The sequence below is a fragment of the Diachasmimorpha longicaudata genome, chromosome 1 (assembly GCF_034640455.1).
Source record: "Diachasmimorpha longicaudata isolate KC_UGA_2023 chromosome 1, iyDiaLong2, whole genome shotgun sequence".
Classification (NCBI taxonomy): domain Eukaryota; kingdom Metazoa; phylum Arthropoda; class Insecta; order Hymenoptera; family Braconidae; genus Diachasmimorpha; species Diachasmimorpha longicaudata.
Window position 1 is genome coordinate 6041073 of NC_087225.1, and position 24383 is coordinate 6065455.

Sequence of the window (24383 nt, forward strand, 5' to 3'; positions counted from 1 at the left end):
TGAGACGTGTGAGAATTGAAGGTAATAAACAGTGAAGTGTTAAACATGAATATTTTTTAAATACGTGAAAGAAATAAAATTTGCAGTCTGTAATAAGTATAAAATAAAAGAGTTACGTAATTTGTTTGCGAAGATGGTTGGGAGTTACCCGAGAGTATGAAATGGGATAGAAGTGGCAGCTGAATGGGGCTTTTCCCCTTTGCGTCCTTGGGGGTTGATTGCAAATGTTAAATGTAAACAGAGTTGACAGCTTTTAATGTTTCTTAGTGTTTTGAGATCTTGTTATTTATGAGTGTGTTTATGAATACGAGTGATGCACAAAAGATGGGGTTCTCTTGTTAAGTGGTACATGTTCATTCATTGAAATGAATATGTATGGATGATTCAATGGGCACTGGGTTCTAGGGATCTCGCTGTGCATCGTCATTGCATAATTTTCTCAGAATTATTTTCAGTAATTTATTCGTTATAGTCAGTTTTAATGGATCTTTGCCTATTTTCTTGTTGCAGTACAATCGGATCATTAATGATATGCTGGCAATTTATAACTCTGCTACGATCTGCGCCTATAATGATCCATTCAGGTGTGGACTGAGATTGTATCCAGGTATTTATAATTTCTTATGAATTTCAGGTAATTGCGTGCACAGAGGAAATAATTTTGTAAAAATTACTCTAATTGGGGATAACGATAAAATTTATTTCTATGGTCTAAAAGAAAATCCTCTAGAGATGTAATAAAAAATTTTAATAGTTGTTCGTACTGTTTTGAAAAATTTTTGAGGAAAACTTGAATATTTTTGTTAACTCCATGAAATTATGTAGAATAACTGTAGGCCTTTCATCAGTACCTTTCATCATCACCATTTTCTATTATTGAATAGAAATAGTAGGGAATGAAATCATTCAAATATACATTTTCCCAATAATTTTGCAAATTATTCTGTAATTTCATTTTCCCCTCTAAAAAAATTAAGAGATAATATTTTTAATTAGGTTACCACCGTACCCAATTTCTCACGAAGCTACGAGAAAAAGACATAGAGAATAGTTTTCCCCAGCAATTTGGTCAAATAAATCAATTTACGTTTTACTCACCAAAAATTGCTCATTAAACTCCCTCTAATTACTTCATCACCCGTAATTAAATTGATTCACATGCGAACACTGGAGAACTCAAATGAAATCATCCACTTAAAATTCATTGAGCTAGTCGAACGTATCAATTACAAGCATAGTAAACCAATCAATTTATTTATCTCATTTCTGAAAGTTATTTCTATGCATCATGTGCGTAGCGTGAAAGCTGCAGGCCCTCTCGATACGAGTATATCCGCGCATGAAGTGAAAATTACTCGAGCACGATATTACAATGAGAGAAAAACGTCATCAATGATTGAACTATTTTTTGAAATGACTAACTCTATTTCTATTGTTCCATAGAAATCTCAAAAATAATGGCGAAGAGCAGAGACTGGGACGAGCTCCAGTGGGTGTGGATGGAGTGGCGGACGAAAAGTGGACGGCCAATTCGAGATTTATATCAACAGCTCGTCAAATTGAATAACGACGCAGCTAGGCTCAATAGTAAGTTATCTCATCAGCCGATGGATTATTTTGATTAATTTATGGATTAACAGGAGACTTAATTTGCAATTAGATTTCACTGACGCCGCTGAGTACTGGATGTTCCCCTATGAGACGATAAACTTTCAGGCAGAAGTTGAGGAAGTGTGGAATAGTATAAGACCACTGTATGAGGAACTGCATGCATACATCAGGAAGAAGCTGAGGGATTTGTATGGGCCAGAGAAGATCGGGAGACACACTCCACTTCCTGCTCATATCCTTGGTGAGTGGATCGGATTTTTTTTTACACGATCAGGAATACGCAATAAAAATGACGCTTTTTTTCGCTAATTCCGGAGTGAAGTATGATTGAATGAAATTTTACGAGATTGTCACTAAATTGTTATTGAATTGTCATTCCATAATTTGTACATAAATCACCTGTAAAAAATTCTCTTGTCACTTAAATTACAATGAAATTGTAAAATAATCCAATCAAATCACCGCAGACATTGGACAGTATTATAAAAAATACTCGATACTTTTGCATTTCTTTCATTTTCAAAAATGCCTTTTCTTAGGTAATGTTTGGGGTCAATCCTGGACAAACCTCCTGGATATAACCACTCCATACCCTGGAAAATATTACATGGACGTCTCTGAGGAAATGTTGGCACAGGTAAGCACCATTTTCTCTCAAGTGAAAACAATAAAACCAATGGTACGATTTTATTATCAATCCCATGATTTCCATACATTCAATTTTATCTCCAGGGATATACACCCATAGACATGTTCCGGGTTGCCGAAGAATTTTACCTCTCACTCAATCTCAGTGCACTGCCGCCAGAGTTCTGGGCCGGAAGTATTATTGCTGATCCAGGGGATCGACCATTAATCTGTCAGGCTTCCGCATGGGATTTTTGTAACCGGATTGATTACAGGTAGACCTTTAACACCTTGACGAACTAATTATCACGTGTACCGCTTAATCAGTGCCGAGGAAAAAAGCCTAGTTCTTTATTACAGCCCATTTTAACTGCCGCAAATTGCAATTACCCATGTTAAATTATGAATGTGAATAATTTAATGTAAACAAGGCAAGACTTAAATTGAGTGCCAATTTTGTATGTAAATATGGAATATTTTATCCATTTCTGTGATTTATATATATTTTTCTATAACATTTTCTGAAGAACAAAAATATTGTTGGAAACAATTTGTGCCTTATAGTTGGAGCAATTGTTATGTACATAAATAGTAAATACTTCCGTTGAAGGCCCTCGGGCCATGCCCAATTCGCGAAGAAATTTGCAACAGATTCCGTTCAAAACGAAATGAGATATTGTTGGACATTTTCTTCCAAACCCACTAACGTAATAGATATTTGCATAATAGGAGGCGAAAGTAGCCCACTGAACTTTGATATTATTTTGAAATATTTCTAAATTCATGAGATTTTCATTGTGAGAAACAAAATAATTTTACAAACAGTTGGCTAGTAAAAGAATGAAATTGAGGTTCATTAAATGGAAAATTCTCTAATCCCTCGGTTAAACCACAAAGTAATAAAAATGTTTGTACGTGTTGGAATTTTGATAAAAAAATTTTTCACTGAATGTATTATCAAAACAGTGATCAACTTCGTGAATAATTTCATGCCTTCAAATGAAGTTTTGTTGACAATTTTCACTTCATTACAGCCTGCCTTTTGCCTATTTTCAGAATAAAAATGTGCACGAAGGTAACAATGAAGGACTTAATAACAGTTCACCACGAAATGGCGCACATTCAGTACTTCCTTCGATACAGCCACTTGCCTCGTGAATTTCGAGACGGTGCCAATCCAGGTGAGAGTCCAAAAGACGAAAGAAAATGGAAATAGAAACTAGAATTGCATCTTACGTGAGCAACTCGTATTTTTCTCTTACGTGTATGAGTGATTTACCGATCTGCAAGAGTTACAACTGTTAGAAATGGTGGGGACTTGATGCGTCGTAAAGTAGGAGGATAGCCGTTTCTGGATTCAAACAGGAAGATAGCACTAGCTTTTACCAAGTAATAGCGTTGAAAGCAAAACCCAACCACCAACAACACTCGCAAATTCCAGTTATACAATATCACTTGTGTTATACCTTCAATTCAATTCAATTCAATTCAATTCAATTCACGTGACATAAATTTCTGTCACTATAGGATGTTTGATTATTTCAAGTCACTCCCTCATTCAGCTCATGATTTTAATAGACAACAATCTGCGGTAAAACACGAGCACAACGTTTAGAGACACGATAGCCACTGAAATATGTTTATAACATTCGAGTTTATAATTATAGCACTTTCACCGTAGCCACTGGTGATTTTCACAACCGGAAAACTTGGTTGACTCGATGCGCACACGTGCAGGAAAGACTTCCGGCATTTAATAATTTTTTTATTCATATTAATTGCGAGAATATGAATGCTCGATGTACATTTCAATGCATAATTTATCGAACACGATCTATAACACCCAATATATATTCACATACTTACTTTCATCTATTTGAATTCATTTTCTTATTATATTCTTGTTTAGGTTTTCACGAAGCCGTTGGAGAAGCCATTGCCCTCAGTGTGGGCACACCCAAGCATTTACAAACCCTGGGCTTAGCTGTTAAATACATTGACGATCCAGAACCCGATATCAATTATTTGTTCTCCCTGGCAATGGAGAAACTGCCATTACTACCCTTTAGCATAGCTGTGGACCGATGGAGATGGGATATTTTCCGGGGAGCAGTCAATCGAGAGGAGTATAATTGTCATTGGCATAGACTGATGGAAATTTATGCTGGTGTAAAACCACCTGTTCTACGTACAGAGGACGATTTTGATCCTGGAGCGAAGTACCACGTGCCTGCCAATGTACCCTACATTCGGTAAGTGATTAATTTATTCAATCGTTATATTTCATTTCGGTAGGTAGGAACAGAGCGAAAATAGAAATTCCTTCTTTGGTTTTTATTAATAAAAATCTCATAAAAATATACAAAAACATGGTAATCACTGTTCGCAACAAGCACCACTGTCTGCAAGATAAATTTCTATCGATTTACCTCGATTGTACAAATAGTAACATCTAATAAGGTACAACATGGTCACAATTGCGATCTGTGAATCATAAGATTCATCGGCATTAATGAACTCCAGCTTGAGTTACGATGAAAAAAAAAGACAGAAGAACAATTGTAATAATTTTCATTAGTCTCTACTTAATAATAATAGCTCGAAATATTCGGGAACGAGCCTCTTCTCAGTAACCATGAGACTCGATTTCTCCTCCATGTTCTCCTCCGGAGTAATCGCCCCCGGAGTAGCCGTGGTGTTCAATCTCAGGTTGCTCATGATGTTCATGGTGATGGACAGGGTAGGGGATGGGGACTTTGACGGGATAGGGTACAGGTTTGGGTACGGGATAGGGTACGTGTTTGGTGACGTGGACGGGAACTGGTCGTTCGATGGGTACCTTGACAGCGTAGGGTACAGGTTTCTCCACCGGTACAGGTACAGCTTTTTCGACTGGGTAGGGTGCAGGTACGGGAACTTTGACGGGATAGGGAACAGGTTTGTCGACGTGGTAAGGAACTGGCCTGTCAACGTGGACTTTGACGGGGTAGGGTACAGGTTTGTCAACGGGATAGGGCACGTGTTTTTCAACAGGAACGGGATAGGGTTTGATTACGTGGACAGGGTAAGGTCTATCAACAGGTACCTTGACTGGATAAGGCACTGGTTTTTCCACTGGATAAGGCTGGGGCACGTGAACAGGTACTTTGACGGCATAAGGCACCTTTTTCTCCACCGGGAATGGTTGGGGCACAGGCACTTTAACTTGATAATGAACTTTTTTCTCTACTGGATAAGGCGCTGGAATGTAAACCTTGTGGGGTACAGGCCTGTCCACTGGTACGTGAACTGGATAAAGCACTTTCTTCTCAACTGGATAAGGTGCTGGTATGTGAACAGGTACCTTTACGTAAACCTTCACCGGTACTGGAATTTTTTTCTCCACTGGATAGGGCTGAGGCACATGCACCTTAACTGGATACGGCACTTCTTTTTCCACTGGATAATGAACCTTCTTCTCGACTGGATACGGAACTTTGATGTTCTTCACTATTGTTATTTCCTTAATCTTGCCCTCATGATGGTCACCGAGGCCACCAGAATGCCCTCCGAAACTTGATTCCCCACCATAGCCCGAATGACCTCCCAAGTCTGAGCCGGAGTCGTGGCCGACGAAGAGCCCTTCGTAACCTCCACCGTAATCACCTTCTGAGTGATAGAGTCCTCGTTTCTCCTGCTTCTTCTCTATCTTACTGTCGTCCACTGGTGCTTCAGCTGAGGCAGAGGGTTCAGCCTCTTTTTTCGTCTCCTCCTTGCTGGCGGCCAGACCCACCAGCATGACCAACGTCACCAGCACTTGTATCTGAATAGAATAATTCAAAAGTCAGGCGTTATGTTGATTAATATTTTTGGGGCTTCAGTTTTGATTTGAAAATTCAAAACTCACCGAAATCCTCATTGTCCGCAACTCTGTAATCCGGTGTTCGTCCAGAGATTAACTGGATTGATCCCCCCTTGCTGAAAACCACTTTATATATGCTCCAAACGAACTGCTTTCCCCGCCAACAAATCCTAGCTACACTGTGCCTACTCCTCGTCGAAAGTGAAAGACTATTCTCTCCGTATATGCAACAAGGTGTGCTTTACATTACGCCAAAATATCTCAACCACAACGTTACACAGATGAAGATATTCACCCCCCCCCCCCCACCATTGTCCGGGGTAGGAATATATTTCGCCGCCACCAAGTAATTCCGTTTTGATCACCTGAGCTGGAGTACCGGAAGAATCCGGAGAATTTCCTACCTCGATTTTATGAATCTTCCATGGAATGGTTGGATATCCTAAGCATCCAGGGAGATCTCTGGATTTGGAAATATTTCAGAAAAATTTGCCAGGCAATTAATGAGGAAGAATTTGAAAGGAAGTTTTTTTCTGGCACTGAAATTCTAAACGAGTGAATCACAATAGTAGTATATATAACGAAACCCAGCGATGCACGAGAGCGAGCAAACACCGGAAGGAGGATGTACACCGATACCAGCAAAAGGGCAATGATGTAAACCATAAGAGGCCGTTACTCCTCGGCAAAGGAAGGATCATAAAAGCCTCTGCAAAAATCGCCGTTAATTTCTCGAGTTCAGGTGAATCTCAGGGGCATTATTATAAAAGCATTATGCGATTTTTTTCTTCCGTTTTTCGAGCCATCGCACAAGATGGACTTTGGTGAAAGTTTAATTTGCAACGAACAGATGACGTGATATATTCCCTTAGCGCTTCATACATCGACTTTCGACTAAATATAATGATATAGCAGTTGTGGTGTCACACTTCCGCTTTATCTATTGAGTAACAATGCACCTGGATTACAGGGGATAACGAGAAATATGAGAAAACTTGGTAATGATTGTGTGCCAATATTGTTTGTTAAAAATTTTGCATTATCCAGTGGTCAAAGTATTTGTAAACGCAGGTGAATACTATGCATTGAGCGTTTTTTTCCTCGATTAGTCAGCAAAAGTTATGACTTCTATTATTTTTAACACCTGAATGTTTTTTAATCGTCTGTGTTCAAGTGAAAGGGAGAGTGCCGGTTACAGACGTATACTTTTGCCGCATTGCAAGTAATAAACGAGATTTTCCGGCGGATCATTTCTCATCTGTCAAGGTGAATTGGAAAATAAGGCAAAAAAAAATATCTGAAGTACGCATCATTAAATAAATGGGAGAGAATTCTTTGATAAAAAGTTGTTTAATTGGCAGAAGTCTTTGGACATTTACAAACTTATATTCTTGGAATTTTAATACATAAATTCATTATGAAGCAATGTTGTTAGAAGGAGGGTCCTCGACGCTCTCGTTTCTCTGTTGCTTGATTAGCTTGAGCCTCTGCCCCCTGATTAACAATTCTGACATGTGGCTGTTGATAGACGAATGGGGCTGCGTAGTGATTGGTCGGAGGGGCATAATAGAACACAGGTTTTGTGTCAACCTGGTAAACTCTGACGGGGGGAATAAGGGGTTTGATGACAGGAATCACATGGGGCTCTGGCTTCTTCTTGGGCTCCACTTTTTCCACTTCTTTGGCAGCTCTTGCCTGGGAATGATGGACTGGCACAAACTGATAGTAACTGTGCTGGTAAGGATTCCCATAGGGATATTGTCGGACAAATCTGGTTGACGGGAAATCACCAGAGCCCAGTCCTGAGGGAAATCCTATGCTAGAAGGTCCTCTTCCGAAACTAGATCCCAAACTTCCGAAAGGCAGTTTTCCTAGACCACCGAAACCTGGGCTGATCACATCCTCGTCTTTTCCACTGGTGCTACTACTGCTACTCCCGCCAAATCCTATGTCATCATCAGCACTCTCGCTGCCTCCTTCAAATGCCGGACTGTCTTCAAAGTCATCACTCCCATCAGGCCCGTAACTGGGATCAAAATCATCAGCTTGACGTTTGAACAAGCTGTGCTTTATCTGCTGGACCGCTAGCTCGGCAGCCTCTTTTTCCTTTTCAATTCTCAGCATTTGATCCCTCTCTTCGGGCGTTAGAATTGTATAACTAGGAAGTTGCTGAGTAAAGTCATACTTCCGAACACTAGAATGAGACGCTCGTATCGTCTCGGTCTCGGTCGATGAATTACCAGTCTCCAGTGCCTTCTCAACAGCCTTCTCAGCTACTCTCTCCGCTGCACGCTCAACCGCCAACTCTGCTGCTCTTTCAAGTTCCTCCCTGCGGCTAGCGGAACTAGTCAGAGCTATGGTGAGACAGAGAAAGGTAACACCTGCCACCTGCATCACCTAGTTCAATCACACAGAAGATTTGGGGGGAATTAATTATGCTAAGCAGCTCCAGTGAAGTTGTTTGGTTGCAAATACCTCGTGAATCTTGGTAATCTGACTTGAATTTTGCAGAGGAGGGGGACCTCATTTTCACTTTTCATATTTTAGAATATTAATTAACTCCGTCGTAATGATCAGTTGCACAATTTTTGGCATTTTTGGGGAAAAGAGAACTCGAGAGTGAACGAATTTCAATGATTTTATGTCGCAATATTTAAATACATGGTTGAGTTACATAAAGGATGAGCTTTGATGCGCGTGTGGTTTGGGGTAATGTATGGATATGAGCATTCATTATAAAATTATATGGACTTGCTCTACGGAATTTTCTATCGTCATTGGAATATTTTTTAAATAAGATTTTAAAATTGACCTTTTTTTTTAGTAATCGTTCAGTCCATGGAAAAAATGAACTATTGTAGTCACTAATCTTATTAAAGATTTGTATTCTTCTAAAAAAGCTAAAATAGTTCGGTGTTACAATCGTCACTTTTGGAGAGTTCAATTCTTTATCTGCCCTAAGGTCAATTTCTATACAAAGTGAATTTTTATTTTTTGATCCAAACTGTTTTGATCGTCATCGTCATATTGATACTATCATGATCTTTATGATCACTGTATGCATTATACTCAGTTTGGGAATTGGTATGTTCTGGGCATCCACACCGGAACACTGTGTGGACAGTCGGGACTGTTATTTTCACTTGTCGTGTTATTTTCAAACATCAGTCGTATATTCGCAATTATATTTCTACTGAAGTCTTAATCGATACAATCTGTACAATACTATCCAAATTCTATGTAGGGTACGCCGATAAAAATTTCCAAAGAACATGCCTACGAAATTATTCCATACGTGTCACTCAACAATAAATAAAAAATGGAATGTGTGAATAAATCTAACAGATTACGAACCATATTTCCGTTTCTCATACTGATGAACAATCTACCCAGTGTCAAGGTGTACTAATCTCACAAGTTCCAACAATAAACTAGTGGCTCGACGATCGGTTTCGAGCAATATTTATACCACTTGTACTTTCCCCAAATGCAGTTTTGTAAAATCATATTCGATTCCTTCTATTGTCTCCCTGTCTGCCATTTACCTCTTACCAAGAAGATCGAGTATTGTTTTCACGGATACCATTATACCCCATTATCAGCTTTATAGTTTCAGTAATGTTTTTTTTTTTCAATGCTGTGTCTCCGAGAGTCAATAACATTGGAATAGCTTTTATTTCTATTATTCCTTATGCCAGTTTTTCCCCCCGATTGATCTTTCCTACACTCTTAAAATCAATTTCTCTCCTTCTCAGAAATACACGAAATGTTTCATTTCAAATACAATAAACCGAGACTTTCTTCAAATTAGAGAAAATCACTCCAATGTGAGAACAATTACGAAATCCTTAAAGATAGATAAATCATCATCATCAACATTTGGGATATTTTGTTCTCTTGACTAGAGTCAATCGTACAACCTGAAGTAGTGGAAACAAGTGCCACTGGTTGACATAATACCTCGTCATTATCCCGAATGGACTCGGTGAATTGCAGTAAATCACAGTGCCCTAATGATACAAACGAAAAATAGAGAAAAATAATCAACGGGAGGAGACTCTGTCTCGCCCTAGTTGCTATTCGTACCATCAGTACCTCCCTCTTTCAACTCATCACTGTTATCAGCTTTTTCACCAGCCCCCGGATCGTCTGCCAGGGCATCCAAGTAATTTCTCGGCATTGGTTTTCCTTTTCCTATGATCGCTTGAGTGACACCACCAGCCGGACTAGTCTTATCAACTCCTTGCAATTTCTTCTTTTGGATTGAAATGGGAACGGGTTTTTCAATGGGTATGGGAACTGGTCGTTCTTCTGGAATTTCAACGGGATACGGTATCTTCTTGAATACAGGGTAAGGGACTTCCTTCTCTACGGCGTAAGGCTGGGGCACCGGCACCTTAACGGGATACGGTACATGTTTGATGACTTGTACTGGAACTGGTCTATCAACCTTGACCTCGTACGGTACATATCTTGTTTTATAAACTGGATAAGGCACGGGTTTTGTCACTGGTACAGCATAGGGTTTTGGTATTGGCATTGCCACTGGCCGATCGACCTTGACCTCCACCGGATAATGGATCAATTTGTCAACTGGAAATGGTTGAGGTACTGCGATTGGTATCTTCACAGCAACTGGTATGTTACGCTCGACTGGAAATGGCTCTGGTACAGGTACTTTCACTTCGTAATGAATCTTCCGCTCGACTGGAAATGGCTCCGGGACGTAGACTTTGTAGGGGACTCGTCGTTCTATCGGGACTTGAACTGCGTAGGGTATCTCTTTGTAGATGGGAATCGGCTTTGGAATTTTCACGGGGACTTTTATCATGACCTTGACCGGGTGATGAATGGGCTTCTCGATGGGATAGGGCTCTGGGACTGGGATTTGAATCGGATAAGGGATTTTTTTTACCACTGGGTAGTGCACTATTTTCTCCACTGGATACGGATCCGCCACGTTCTTTACTATTGTTATGGTTTTTTCATCGTGGCTCTCGTCGGGGACGTGGGGCTCTTGCGCACGGGATTCTGCAGTCATCTCTATGCCTGTGCTATCTGCCGCGTTGTCTGGAGCCTCGTGGGGGTGCAGTATAGTTAGATCCATTGCTGCGACTCCTGCTTGATAGCCGGCGTAGTCTTCTTCACGAAGTACGCCTAAAAATTAAATATGAGTTACCTCAGTTGTTTCAGGGCCTTTTTAATTTTTATTTCATAATAGTCATTGTGGTTTCGAGAGAAAACCGTCTGAGGTCATAAAAGCTACCGAATTTGGGAATTATTTTCAAGAACATAACGTTTCATTCAGATAATACTAAATATATTTTAAGACGTGCCTGTCTGACTACGCGAAAAATTTCTAAATTGTTAACAGACTTGTTAAAAAGTTTTCACATACCAGCATTAGGATCCTCAAGATCATGTGGATCTATCGTTCGATAAGACTCCAAGTCGGGTTTCTCCCATGAATACCTGTCCTGAGCTGTTGGTTGATGACGGCAATCGAACTTTACTCTCGGATAGGTGAATTGTCTCGCCATTATCATTGGCAGGATGGCCCACAATACCCAGACCACGTGGTTCTGTTGAAAATAAAAACACCGTGTAAACTTTTTTTTTTTAATTTATGTTCAAACTCGTTTATTTTATATGCACTATTTGTAGTATTTATTCTCTCACTACTGAGGCTCACCACGTGTCCCATGATGATATTGTTAATAAACAAGAGGACTCTTGATTGCTCTTTGTTGGATTGGATGAGACTGACGTTTAATCCATGCCAGCTTTCCTCCTATATAATACGCTTGCTCGTGCAAGTGTGCCATTTCTTTCACATTTAATACGGTTTTAGTGCATACAGGGGCTTGGTAATGCTCATGTGTGGTGAATACTCCTTTTTTTTTCATGGATAACAATAACACTGGGCGGGGAGGGAATTCAACTTTCTTAATTTCGCTCGGGTCCACGGCCCCAATCATTAGAGTTATCATAGCAGAGCGTTGAAAGTGAAGAGATCGTTTTGATGGCTTGATTCGATTAACACACGATAGAACATCACGAAACTCATAGACATTTATTTATGGTGTTGATTACATTGGAGGTGGAGATAATAGAGGCGTATCGGTCGATTTCATGGAGCGGCTGAGATGATTACAAAGCAATGGAAATCATTTTACATTCATTGAATAATTATTTGTGCTCGGAGGCCGGAGATACAAATTATTTCCGCTAAATCGATAGTCTTAATAGATGACAATAGATTTTTCATGCACTCGAAAATTTACTGGTGATCGTAAGATAAATTGAGAGTTGTTAGGGTGGAAAGTGGCACCATAAATGTTAAGTTACATTTGACACGAGTAAAACCGGAGTTCAGATAAATTAAATTTTACGGTTTTTCCGATATGGTTAGCGATTACGATGTTCACATCGTAAATTTTGTTTTATATTTTTGCTGTCTAGAAATATTCCATGCGAGGGAAAACTGATCCTAAAATAGGATTAGTGATTCAGGGTTGAATAACGATGTTCGCTTATGTGCACGTAATTACATATTTAAAAAATCACTGACCAAATAGTGAGAAAGGGGAAATAAGCACAACCGTTTACCGCAAAATTTGTTCATCTGATTGAGACTTTCTGACTGAATACTCAGAATTTTTAATTTGTTTGTAAGAAATTACTTGGGTAAGAAGACGATTGAACCTATATATTCCATCTTTTCCGTCATTCCAGGGAAAATTTATTTCACATGAAACTGAGAAAAAATCAAGAGAAATTATGGAAAACCAGTTGACAGAAAAGTGAAAAAGAAAACCAAAAATAGGGGAAAAATCATAAAGTAATTTTTAAGGGTCATTTATCTCACCCGAAATGTTTAATCAGTTCCAGATATTTTCGAACAGCCAAAAATAGCTTCAGATATTCATCAATCATTAGAAAATCGTGTGAATACAGTTTCACTTTCAATCCAATCCAATAAACGTAGATTAGTTTTATCGAGATTGGAAGATGAGTGAAGAACAAAATTGTTTTGCGGTAATGAAAGAATTTTTCCCAAGCCGTCACGCAATTGTATTTAATGTACGAGTGGTTTTTAAACTGTAAATGCTGGGAGATCCAGGGTATAACAATTGTTTTGTATCACGCCAAGTGTTTAGAGTTGGGGCAAACGCACAATTTTGTGTTGGAGATGGTGGGACTTTAGAGACATTTACAATTGTGGAATTGGTTTTTGTCTGAGAGAGATTGGGATAGTGGAAAGAATGGTCGCGGAAGATCGATAGAAACCGATGCAATGGCACTTGATATTCAGAGGAAACGGCAACTAGGGAGGAAGGGGAAGAGTTCATTCAGCTTGGGAGGGAGTAGAAATTGTCTAGCTTGACAGACTCCCTTCAATTATGCGGGGTATTGTTGCGTGTGGTTATAAATCAACTTGCAAATACATCTTTTTGTTATGGGTTTTTTTCCTTCGAACGCCTTGTATAGATCGAAGATTGAAATTCAATGGTGGGAGTCCAATGCTTTTGACGAGGAGCTGGCGGATCTTAGGTAATGAGAAGTATGAAGAGGGAGAGTGATTGATTTATACCGAATTTCTAATGAGCGAAAATTACATGAACGAAAAAAATCATCATGAACACTTTCGCAGTGTTTGTATTAGAACTGCGGAAAATTATATTACTCTCTCGCGAAGTGGGTCGAAAATAATTTATTCTATATCTAAGCAAATCAAAATCGAACAAAAAATATTGTAGATAGTGAACTCGACGTTTGTTTATTTAATTTATCAGAAATTCCCAAACATGTTCTCCAAAATTCCTGGAAATTCATCTTATTGTAATTTTTTATTATTACATTTATTCATAAATTGATAATTTTTGATTTGATAAACGATCAAGACTGAAATCGAATGAAAATTTATAGGAAAAAAAGTTGGAGTGCAGTTTTTATTTCAAAGTTACAAACATTTTGAGATTATACAAAATTTCATTTGATTTCTCCTACTTCACTGAATAATTTACCGACTGCGGTACTACACAACGTTTCACCAATGTCCCGCTGTATTGTCCGATGGCGCTGCCTCCCCGATCGACTTTCGATTTCAAATGTCGATCCACACACTCTCTCTCGAAGTCATCGCGATGTCATAACACATTAAAACCCCATTCAAGCGATTTTGAATTTTCAATTTCATGAAAATTAATCTTAATATAGTGCCGAAATTCCCAATAGGTCTGATAATGCTTTTACATCCAGCATTGTCCTTTAAAATTCAGCAATCATTCGTCATTAAAAATTGAATTCCCTCGATCTTTCAAACTGATTCATCAAGAATTCCGCGGGCAATTTAGTTAGCAGTCAAACCCAAGCTCCAACTATTAAAAAATTGAAGTGCATCTGTTCCTCAATTTTCATGAAATTATGAATAATATTCAAATAAATATTTATTTGATGCAATATTCGTCTGACATAATTCAATATTCAATGTTTCCGGCTATTCCCGGCTGCTCCCGACTATTCTGCACACTGTGATGCCTCGGGTCTGTTGAAATCTGACGTTTTCCACTAGCTAACCATTGACTCATCTCGAACAGACCAAATAAATCATCCCATTCGCGTGTGAAAGTTATTCGTTTATTGGATCTCCAGCGGGCGCATCGAAATGCCCAACTCCATCTAATGCCTAATACCTAACAAATATTACCGAAGCCAACAATGACAAAATATTTTCGTCCCTCGGACGATGCACAGCGATGCATGGCAAGACTATTTTGCACGCTGCGATGCCTCGGGTCTGTTGAAATCTGACGTTTTCCCAAGTTGCAATAATTCTTCATCTACATGAACCTGTTTCCTCTGCCCCCCTTGTTCTCGTTACACGGAAGACATTGATGCGTAAGGATGCGATCCAATCGTCCTGTTGCAGCTGAAAAACTCTTACTTTCATATGCCTCCAGATATTTTTATCGCTCCGCGCGAATGACCAATTGCGCAATTCCAGTCTCTTTTCCACTTGTCGACGTGTGTCCATTCGTAGTTTCACTGACACAGCCACTCATGTGTACGAAATGTAAATATCGATGATCTCCATGAATTGACAAACTCTCTCACTCGTTAATTTCATAAGTCGTGGAAAAATTTACCCAAATATATCGGCTTTTTCTCATTATCGAATAGTAGAGAGTATTTTTTCCGTCTAATTTATTAATTCCACTAATAATTAATGTTAATGAGACAGATTCATCCATCGGACGAAGAAATTATATCCACCGTGTGTGTGAGATGTGAATGCAAATGAAGATATCTTGTGAAAAATAATTTAAACAATAATCATTAATTTTAACTTGTTTAATATTTATAGTACAAAAATACATAAATTCTGTATCTAGCGATATAAAATAGAAAGGGTAGAGCGTCTAACAGAATTATTATTAACATTAATAACCGAGCGAAGTCCGGAGACAAGGGTCACCGTAACATAAAGAAACTTATGATCTAGAGATCAGTGAGTCAACTGATCTCTCGTAACGCCGTTGAGACACCCATTGGACATCGAAACTTGGAAAATATATTGATTTGGGAGAAGCCAGAGGCAAATGATAATTTTTTCCATTTATACAATTCCAGTTATCTAATTTTTCATTGACATCACGTCCAATTCTGACGTGTGAAAATTTCATGATGATCATAACTAGCCCCAGATCTCCCTCAACTCCAATTGCAGGATCAATGATGGAGTATTGTCCAAGCTTCCAGTACTTGTTCTTAAAGAGAATAATACAGTAATTAAATTACGAAATCATCAGGTAATCGTTGTGTGAATGCGCGTTATTCGGGTGAATTTGCCACTCGGTTTTGTTGAGACGCACTAGGTGGACAGCTTGTCCAGGTCCTAGTGATGATAGTCGTATGATTCATAGGAGCCGTGATTCACTGGCTCGGCATATTCGTATCCACCATGTCCAGGTTGATGCTCAATGTGATGCTCCTGATGATGTTCAATATGAACTGGAACAGCTACAGGTACCTTGACTGGATAAGGAACGGGTTTTTCTACTGGATAGGGAACAGGTTTCTCCACATGTACTGGATATGGTCTGTCAACGGGTACCTTGACAGCATAGGGTACGGGCTTCTCAACTGGATAGGGAATGTGTTTTTCAACGGGATAGGGCGCTGGAACTGGTACCTTTACTGGATATGGTATGTGTTTCTCAACAGGGTAAGGTACTGGTCGGTCAACAGGTACTTTAACTGGATATGGTACTGGCCTGTCAACTGGATAAGGCACCTTCTTCTCTACATGAACTGGATATGGCTTGGGTACCTCAACAGGATATGGTCTGTCAACAGGCACTTTAACTGGATAAGGCACAAGCTTCTCAACTGGATAAGGTTGGGGCACATGGACTGGTACTTTGACTGGATAAGGCACCTTTTTCTCAACGGGATAGGGCTGTGGCACTGGTACTTTAACTGGATAAGGCACGTGCTTCTCAACTGGATAGGGCTGTGGCACCAAAACCTTGACGGGATAGGGACGATCGACTGGTACATGAACTGGATAAGGCACCTTTTTCTCAACTGGATAGGGTTGGGGCACGTGTACTGGCACCTTCACATAAACCTTGACTGGATATGGTACGTGCTTCTCCACGGGATAGGGCTGTGGCACTGGTACTTTAACTGGATACGGCACGTGCTTTTCCACTGGATAGGGGATGTGCTTCTCCACTGGATATGGTACTGGTACATTCTTAACAACAGTCACGGTTTTAACGTGATGATCACCGTGATAACCACCTCCATAACCACCAAGACCACCCAAATCGTAATCGGATGAGTGAAGACTCTGTCCATGTCCACCACCGATATCGTATCCACCTATGTCATAACCGTATCCGTAACCAAGACCAAAAAGACCCCGTTTTTCGGTCTTCTTGTTTGACTCTGTCTCTGCGGCTTTACTTTCCGTTGCTGACTCCTTCTTCTCCGCCTCTTCGGCAAATGCCACTGCTACCAGCAGGGCAAACACAAACTGAAACACGAATTTGTTTATTCAATTTAGTGGAATTATTTTATGATGATACACTGAACTTTGATGGTTTATGCATATCACACAACGTTGGACTTTACCAGAATCTTCATTTTTGCTATTCACAATGGTTCCGGGTGCGTCCAGGAGTGAACTGGATGCTGATTGCCAGTTGTTCAGGGCCTTATATACGCGCCACACTTTCGCCTTCCTCCGCGAGGGACCCATGCGCCTTGCCCGGCCCATTGCCTGGGTACCCCCCACGTTTGTTCTTTGTTCACCCAACGATATATGCCTACCAAGTTTGTAAATCCGATACACACGAAACCACTCGTTATTTTTTTCCATCAATCCAAGTTATTCCCGTGTGGGTAATCCCTCGATCCCAGTGGATATCCACCACAATCATCATGCATCCAGCTCCCCTGTTGGACACGTCAACCGAATGCTCGTCACGATTTTCCACTTCAAGGGATAATTCCTGTTACTTGAACGACATTAAATTTTACCCACAAATTTTATCAGGAAAATTCTCGTCTACGGGTTTGTGGGATTCAACTTCCGAGGAAACTGAAAGTTCCTCGAGGGGGATGAGGATAATTCATGGTAACAGGATGGGAAAACCACGGGTTTTAAATGCTGTCGTTGGTGGATTACGTAAAGGACGTTTCTTGAGATCGAGTGAAACTCACCCACTTGTTACCTACTTTGAGTTTGTTATTATTATTGTCACTTTGATTACACGAAGCATGGTTTACGACGTTGTCGCATGGGTTTTTGATGGAAATCTATAGTTTAGTGGGTTGAGTTAATGGGTAATGAAGCGGTTTAGAGGTTTGCTAATGCGAAATCTTGACGTTTTCCGGAATGGAGGAATCAAAAGGTGATTCAGATTTCGATAACGGCCTGCATGAAATCCCTGTGAAATTTGTTGACTTCCCGAAAATTTTTTTAGGCACAAATAATGATATGGACATTTATTGATGATGAGTGATAATATACTTGGACAAAAGTAATTTTTTTGCATGTAATTGACAAGCGTTCATTTTTATTCATGAGTTCTGTCCACCGAGGTCCTAAGGAGGCTGTTAAAAAAACAAAATTTTTATCGCAGCTTAATGGAAATTACTGCCACTGTCAGAAAATTGTGTCAGGTGAACGGAGAAAAATTCATATCGAGTAGAAAATTCCAAAAACTTATTTTACAATTTTTCTCAAAGCTCAGTTCTGAGTAAGAAATGTCACACGTCAAAAATTTGAGACATGAAAAAGTAAAACAGAAATGATTGAAAGGTATTATTTATTCTCATTTGGTTTCACCTGTTGTAATCAATCTAATTTCCCTTTCAGAAATTTTGTCGCCGGTGTTCTTCAATTTCAACTGTATCGAGGTCTCTGTCAAGCTGGTCAACGATTTATCAATGATCCCCGCAGGCCCCTGCACAAGTGTGACTTCTACAGAAGTCCTGAGGCTGGGGCTGTACTCGGGTAAGTACACATGGAAAAAAAAATGATATATTCCATCTGACATTAACCAATTGCCTTGCATTAAACTCATTTCTTTGAGATCTAAATACGCATGATATAAAGGTGGACTCCGTAATTGTCCTAGAATGCGAGTGAGAGGAAATTAGAACTGTCCTAACAAGTTCTGTGTATAATTGTGTCTTGGGTATTTCATAAAATGTGATTTGCCAGGTTCATCACTCGACCGACTAGTCGACTGATTTCGAGACTCATAAATCTTGGAGATTTGGAGATTCGAAATTTCACGCTTTCGGGTTATTCAATATTCATTTTGACTGGAAAACCTACAACAGGATGCTCTCGATGCTTGACATTTTAGTATGCGTAAAAATTCACGACTCAAGGGTGTCCACTTTGCTGAACTAACTTTCTCTATAAAACTGGATTTAATGTCAGTTGGTTGTTATACATAGTGTTACGGATTTTGTTAATCAATTTGGATTTTTGGAACCACCTAATTGAATCATGATCGACGACATTCTTTTGATGGTGTTAATCCAGTTATGCAATTTATAGGCAATGGCTGATGAATTATTTATGCGGTACATCAATTTTTCAAAAGCATTTACAATCGTAAGGATTCTTCTACACTCGGAAATAATAAATGCCCCTGAACTTGATGGGATCGAAAGTAGTGCTACTGATATCGCTAAAAAAACAGCGACTACAGACTACTAAATTGCAACAAAAGCCCCCTATTGACCCAATAGTTGTCAATGTAAAAAAACATCAAGAGAACACGTCACAGAAACATTTCAATACAATTCGAATGGAATTTCATTTAAACTCCAATGGAAATACTCCGAACGTTGATGTAATCAAACGAAAAAGTTTTGATTCTGATATAGGAAACGAGAATTTTGATCCATTTTTATTGGAATCTTATGATAATCTTAACTCTGCTGAAAATTATCCCACATTCTCGCTCAATGATTTAATACATATTAATTCAAGCAGAAGAGCGAAAATCGGGAGATTTAAATTCTTGAAACTGAATCATTCAATCCCTCCTCCAGAGCTGTCATCATATTCACTAGATTGACAACTTGAATGACCCTTTCCCTATTGAACTATTCCCCATCCTTCTGCACTCTACAAATATTTAGAACAAACCAAATGTTTTTTCTCAGATGTCGTCAAGTTTTCGCAAAAAGCAAATCATTAAAATTCTATTTCCTCCTCTATCCTATTGTACTTTCCCAACTCCGAAATATTACAATCATCCCACAATTGAGAGTAATTACACATAATTTTTTATTCCTCACTTTCCATCATGCCAAACGTACCAGTTTTTTCTTTCATATTCTATGTAACAGGTGTAATCTAGCCTCTTATGCAAATTAGTTTCCCATCGGCGTAAGCAATCCCCTGTCCTCATAATTTTTTCTTCCTCTCATTATTTTTATTCACTTCTCTCAATCCATGAGTCAACGAAAATTAAAAAATTGGCAATACTGGACTAGTCTCCCACGTATATTTTCTCAATTGGTGTATCACAAAAATTTTACAATGTTGCGCTGACTAATTTAATTACCATTAGTTCAATTGCAGGGGCAAACAAACGAGTCTAAGTGAATGATGAATGATTTTTCCCAGATCATACATAGACAAGTTGTTTATTACATTCGTGGGTTAAAGAATAGAGTACAAAATATGGAGGACATGGGGGTACTGTTTCATTGCTCAAATGTTGTACTCCACTTCTCAGTGTTCTTCTTATAAAAGCAAACACACGAGGCATTACTCTTCTGGAGTAGATTGCCAGATTGTGATGCAATAATACATGCACAAGCGGAATAAACCGTGGCACTTAGAACGGATCGTTCAGCGTAACCGAGACTGTGGAGCTTCAAGCCCATAAAATTGACTGGGGGTGGGAGAATACGATGCACTACAATTTATAAATAAAATATAGTGAAATAGATCATTTAAATATTTTGATATAATCAGTTTCAGTGAACGTGTTATCAAATTCTCGGGAGCAGAGAAAATTAATCCAATTTGTATTCTCCTTAATCGGAGGACCAGATGATATTGGAATTCACTAATATTTTTTTTTTTTGTAATTTCTCCCAAAATGAACAAAACGTTGGATTTGATTTGAATAGGTCAGTTTAGGGAATTAACTATAAATTGGTCAACCAATGAGCCGGGGTGTGAAGATACGATTAGGAAAATATTTTTCCTGTTTCCTAACTAATTTTTCAGTTCACCATAATGAAATAAGAATTGGTAAGGAATCAGGTTCCAATCATTTAGAGGATGTAAACCTAATTGTTCACATTTGCCACACGTAATGTCTCACGTTTCTTAAGAGGGAAAGGAAGTGGGGAATGAGGTGAAGTGATCAAAGTAAACATAACGCGTTGGCATAACTATCCAATTACACAGTTGGCACGAAAATTGGCTGTTCTTTTAAATACCAGCGTATGGAGGCCTCTCTTCCTGCAATGGAAGAGGTTGACTCGTAAACTCTCGCCTGAAATCGCAATAGTAGATAATAGTTGTGTGTTGTACGTGTGATTGGAGTTACGAAAGCACTGAGGAGTGTATTGGTGCATGAAAAACCAGTGTATCAATGTCTCGGACTAACGGTCGTGCTAAACAGTCAAAGCTGGATAAATTGAAAATACCGTGGTCGGTGCTTGATAGAACATGGAAATGGGTGTATCAGTGAATCGTAGAGAAAAAAAATATAATTTGCGAAAAAAGGTCTGACTTACGGAACTGTTAATCGACATAAAATGTCTCACTATTTTAAGGATTTCCCTTATGAAATTGAATTGAAAAAAAATACCGTGTCTTCCCTCAAGTCAGTTAGACATGAAGACATTCAGGAGAGAATCAAATTTATTCACTAGAAAATTCAATTGGGGTTCTATTGGAATTCTATTTGCTTCGTATTGAAATTTCAGCAGAATCGTGTTGTGAATTCTGTGTCTAATTTTCCGATTTCTAGAGCAAATAACTCAGTTCCGCCGCTGAGTTTTTTAATGTTTTTTAATTTTAACATTAAGAGGTTTTTCAAATTTTATATATTTATTCTGAGTAATACAGACGAAGTACGGAATTTCGGTAAATCATTAATTGTTACACATAACTAATGACGTGGTCATCTTCAAATTTTGATAAGAAAGTCGCCTCCAAGATCAAGTTTTTGATTTAGAAATGAAATTAAACGAATTGATAATTTAAAAAAATTATGAGATGGTTCCTGCAAATTAATTGTCAGTGATTTTTAATGAACTACTTTATTAGTATGTCGAAATTAATAAACCAGGGTAGCTTTTCCTGAGTAATTCATAAAAGTGAAAATCTCCAATGAGCAAATGCACTCCATATGTACCGGCATCAATAACTCATGAGTTATGAATCACGATAATTACTTTACCGCGGCGTCCTCTCTCATGTGGGAAGACATGTAGAGACTCTATTACCACTAAACCATCAACATATACCCCAGTGATTCGCAAAAGTCCGTGAGAACCAGTGAATGGACATGAGCAATTTTGGAATGCCTGTATAGCACTTGCAGTTGATACCTTCCTACAACTCACAAGTTGTCGTAATTCATCGATCTTATGATTTCCGGCTGATGAAGGGGCAGGGGGAAGGGTTGCAAGACGAAATCGGGACTTTCCTGTCCGCTCTGAGATATTTCATAACATTGCTAGTTGGGAGACATGTGGATTGCGTTAATAACAAGGCTAGTGTTAGTGTTTTACATCCATATACGTGTCTAAATGACTTGCAACTAAAGAATATCGATAATTTCTCTTCATCAAACGAAGAAGTGTATCGTGCGCATTAAAAAAATTACAAAACTTTTTATTGTGCAATCACAGATATCAATGAAAAACTCATAGCACTTCATTAAAAATATTGATCAATAGATTTTATCGACGGATTAATGTTATGACGCCGAGATTGAAGGACACAAAATTGTGAGGAAAAAAAAAATTTCTCTTCAAGGTCAAATCAGTTGAAGAAAAAGTTTTCCCTTGCTTTCAGATGACAAATGTTTTCGAATAGTTCAATCGTCCAATTTAATAAATTTGAGAATTATTTCATTCAAATTACTAACAATACGTTTCATCGTTTGAAGCTAAATTTATTGTAAGGTGGAATCACGTTTGGTAAAATTTTGAATTTGAATAGATTTGTCCCTACCTCGAGCAAATAAGTTTTGGCATTAGAAATTAACGGTTTATTAATTATTGGTAGTAAAAACTTTTTAATTATTTCTTCATTCGTCCTCCAAACCCAACTTTCTATTCTTTTCAATTTTTGAAAAGCCATCAAAGAGTTTAATACCGATTTAAAAATTCAACCTGAACAATTTAAATAATAAAATTATTATAAAATACCGGCAAATTTAAGGCTAAATCAGGGTCAAATGAAAGGCCATTAGACCGCAGAGCAGAAAACATACCATAAAAAAATCGTCAAAGTACTTGGATATCCTTAAATGCGTCCGGTTCGGCAAACCCCTATCTACCTATAAAATGACGTAATGTAATGCACTAGACATTTTCATACAAGTGAAATGAGTGCTGCGAAGTTGAGCACCTGAGTCGTGAGATCATTCCAGATACCGTTTATTCTAGGTGTGTTAAATTACTCTCTCCAAGCGATAAAAAGGTGCAAATCTACGGGCTTAAAAAATGTCACTTTCATTGTGTACCGGGAATAACTGAGGCGTTGACAAGTTGAAGACGTTCGATTACATTTACAGCAGGTGTCACTAGCAGAAGTGGAAACACGCATAATAAACGATCGTTGGAGGCCTTCTGGCAAAAGGTCAAGTGTACGTCGGGTCATGACTGGAGGGAATAATCGCCTAGGGGCTCCATGACGTGCTCCACGTTACACATGACTCCATACACCATTACTTTTTACGATCATCAATTAATCGGGTCATGCACTCCTTCAACGTCTTTTTCATTGAATTGTACAAATACTCGCGAAAATACCGAAGAGACCGGTTGTCATTACCTCGCTTTATAGGTCAATAATAAAAATTAATTTCGTTAAGATGTACTTTTCTTGGAACGGGTATTATAAATAATATCTCGCGTCGAGAATCTACTATTTTTCCCTGAGATCCATTTATTTGCATGAAGTCAAAGCATTTGGACTCTAGCAATAGATATTGACCACGAGAATGGGAAAGTTGTTTTAATCTGCCATTATCTACACTCAATAAATTCTCCACTTTCGTGAATTGATAAAAAATTCTTTCTCGGGTGATGATTACATCGATGAGGGAATTTAATAGCGATTCTTCGAATGAATCCAGCCGTCAGAGATTTCTCTATGTTACATTAAAAGGAATTCCTGATGTAGTCCAATTTATGTGGAATTTTTGTAATCTATGACACTGTTATTAGCTCGAGAAACTATTACGACATTTTCAAAGATTTTCATACCATCGGTGACCTGATTCACAGTACGATGTGATCGATTCAATTTTAATTTACTTGGAAGAGCGTATAATTGAATTGATTGATATGATAATATATTTAACCAGAAGAATAAATGAAAAACATAATTTTTATAAATCAGCACTACATGTCCCATAATTTCACATTCTCAAAAGTTCTCTGCAGACCCATTAGTTACCGATATTTGCAAAATACAGTATAGAAAATTATCGCAATCGTTTCCTCTGACAACTTCCCCCGTAATTTTCAATTACCCTCTAGAAAGCCCGTTAACTGAATCACCCTCTCTTTC

At 38.6% G+C, this 24383-nt stretch overlaps 4 protein-coding genes across 4 annotated transcripts in view; 1 reads left to right on the top strand and 3 right to left on the bottom strand.

Moving 5' to 3' along the window:
* LOC135168701 (angiotensin-converting enzyme) overlaps positions 1–24383 on the top strand; it is a 32786-nt gene that overhangs the window by 4399 nt on the left and 4004 nt on the right. Inside the window, exons 4-11 of the mRNA XM_064133149.1 lie at positions 511–607; positions 1444–1587; positions 1661–1852; positions 2151–2248; positions 2344–2513; positions 3295–3419; positions 4148–4490; positions 18471–18608. Coding sequence (XP_063989219.1) covers positions 511–607; positions 1444–1587; positions 1661–1852; positions 2151–2248; positions 2344–2513; positions 3295–3419; positions 4148–4490; positions 18471–18608 — 1307 coding nt within the window. The remainder of the gene's footprint in view (positions 1–510; positions 608–1443; positions 1588–1660; positions 1853–2150; positions 2249–2343; positions 2514–3294; positions 3420–4147; positions 4491–18470; positions 18609–24383) is intronic.
* Positions 4558–6284, bottom strand: LOC135168716 (skin secretory protein xP2-like). Its single transcript, XM_064133175.1, has 2 exons — positions 6125–6284; positions 4558–6040 (listed from the first exon to the last, which is right to left on the bottom strand). The coding sequence occupies exons 1-2, from the start codon at positions 6134–6136 to the stop codon at positions 4865–4867; spliced, it is 1188 nt and encodes a 395-aa protein (XP_063989245.1). The 5' UTR covers positions 6137–6284; the 3' UTR covers positions 4558–4864.
* Positions 8284–11864, bottom strand: LOC135168708 (E3 ubiquitin-protein ligase RNF12-B-like). Its single transcript, XM_064133162.1, has 4 exons — positions 11772–11864; positions 11478–11661; positions 10166–11236; positions 8284–8476 (listed from the first exon to the last, which is right to left on the bottom strand). Exons 1-4 carry the CDS (start codon positions 11781–11783, stop codon positions 8424–8426), a joined length of 1320 nt encoding a protein of 439 aa, XP_063989232.1. The 5' UTR covers positions 11784–11864; the 3' UTR covers positions 8284–8423.
* Positions 15419–17380, bottom strand: LOC135168724 (uncharacterized). Its single transcript, XM_064133187.1, has 2 exons — positions 17222–17380; positions 15419–17123 (listed from the first exon to the last, which is right to left on the bottom strand). Exons 1-2 carry the CDS (start codon positions 17231–17233, stop codon positions 15978–15980), a joined length of 1158 nt encoding a protein of 385 aa, XP_063989257.1. The 5' UTR covers positions 17234–17380; the 3' UTR covers positions 15419–15977.

Coding starts and splice junctions, on each gene's coding strand:
- LOC135168708 (XM_064133162.1), bottom strand. Junction 11,237..11,477: donor TCTTGAGGATCCTAATGCTG/GTATGTGAAAAC, acceptor TTTAATTTTTAG/GCGTACTTCGTGAAGAAGAC. Junction 8,477..10,165: donor GAAAGAGGGAGGTACTGATG/GTACGAATAGCA, acceptor TGATTGAACTAG/GTGATGCAGGTGGCAGGTGT.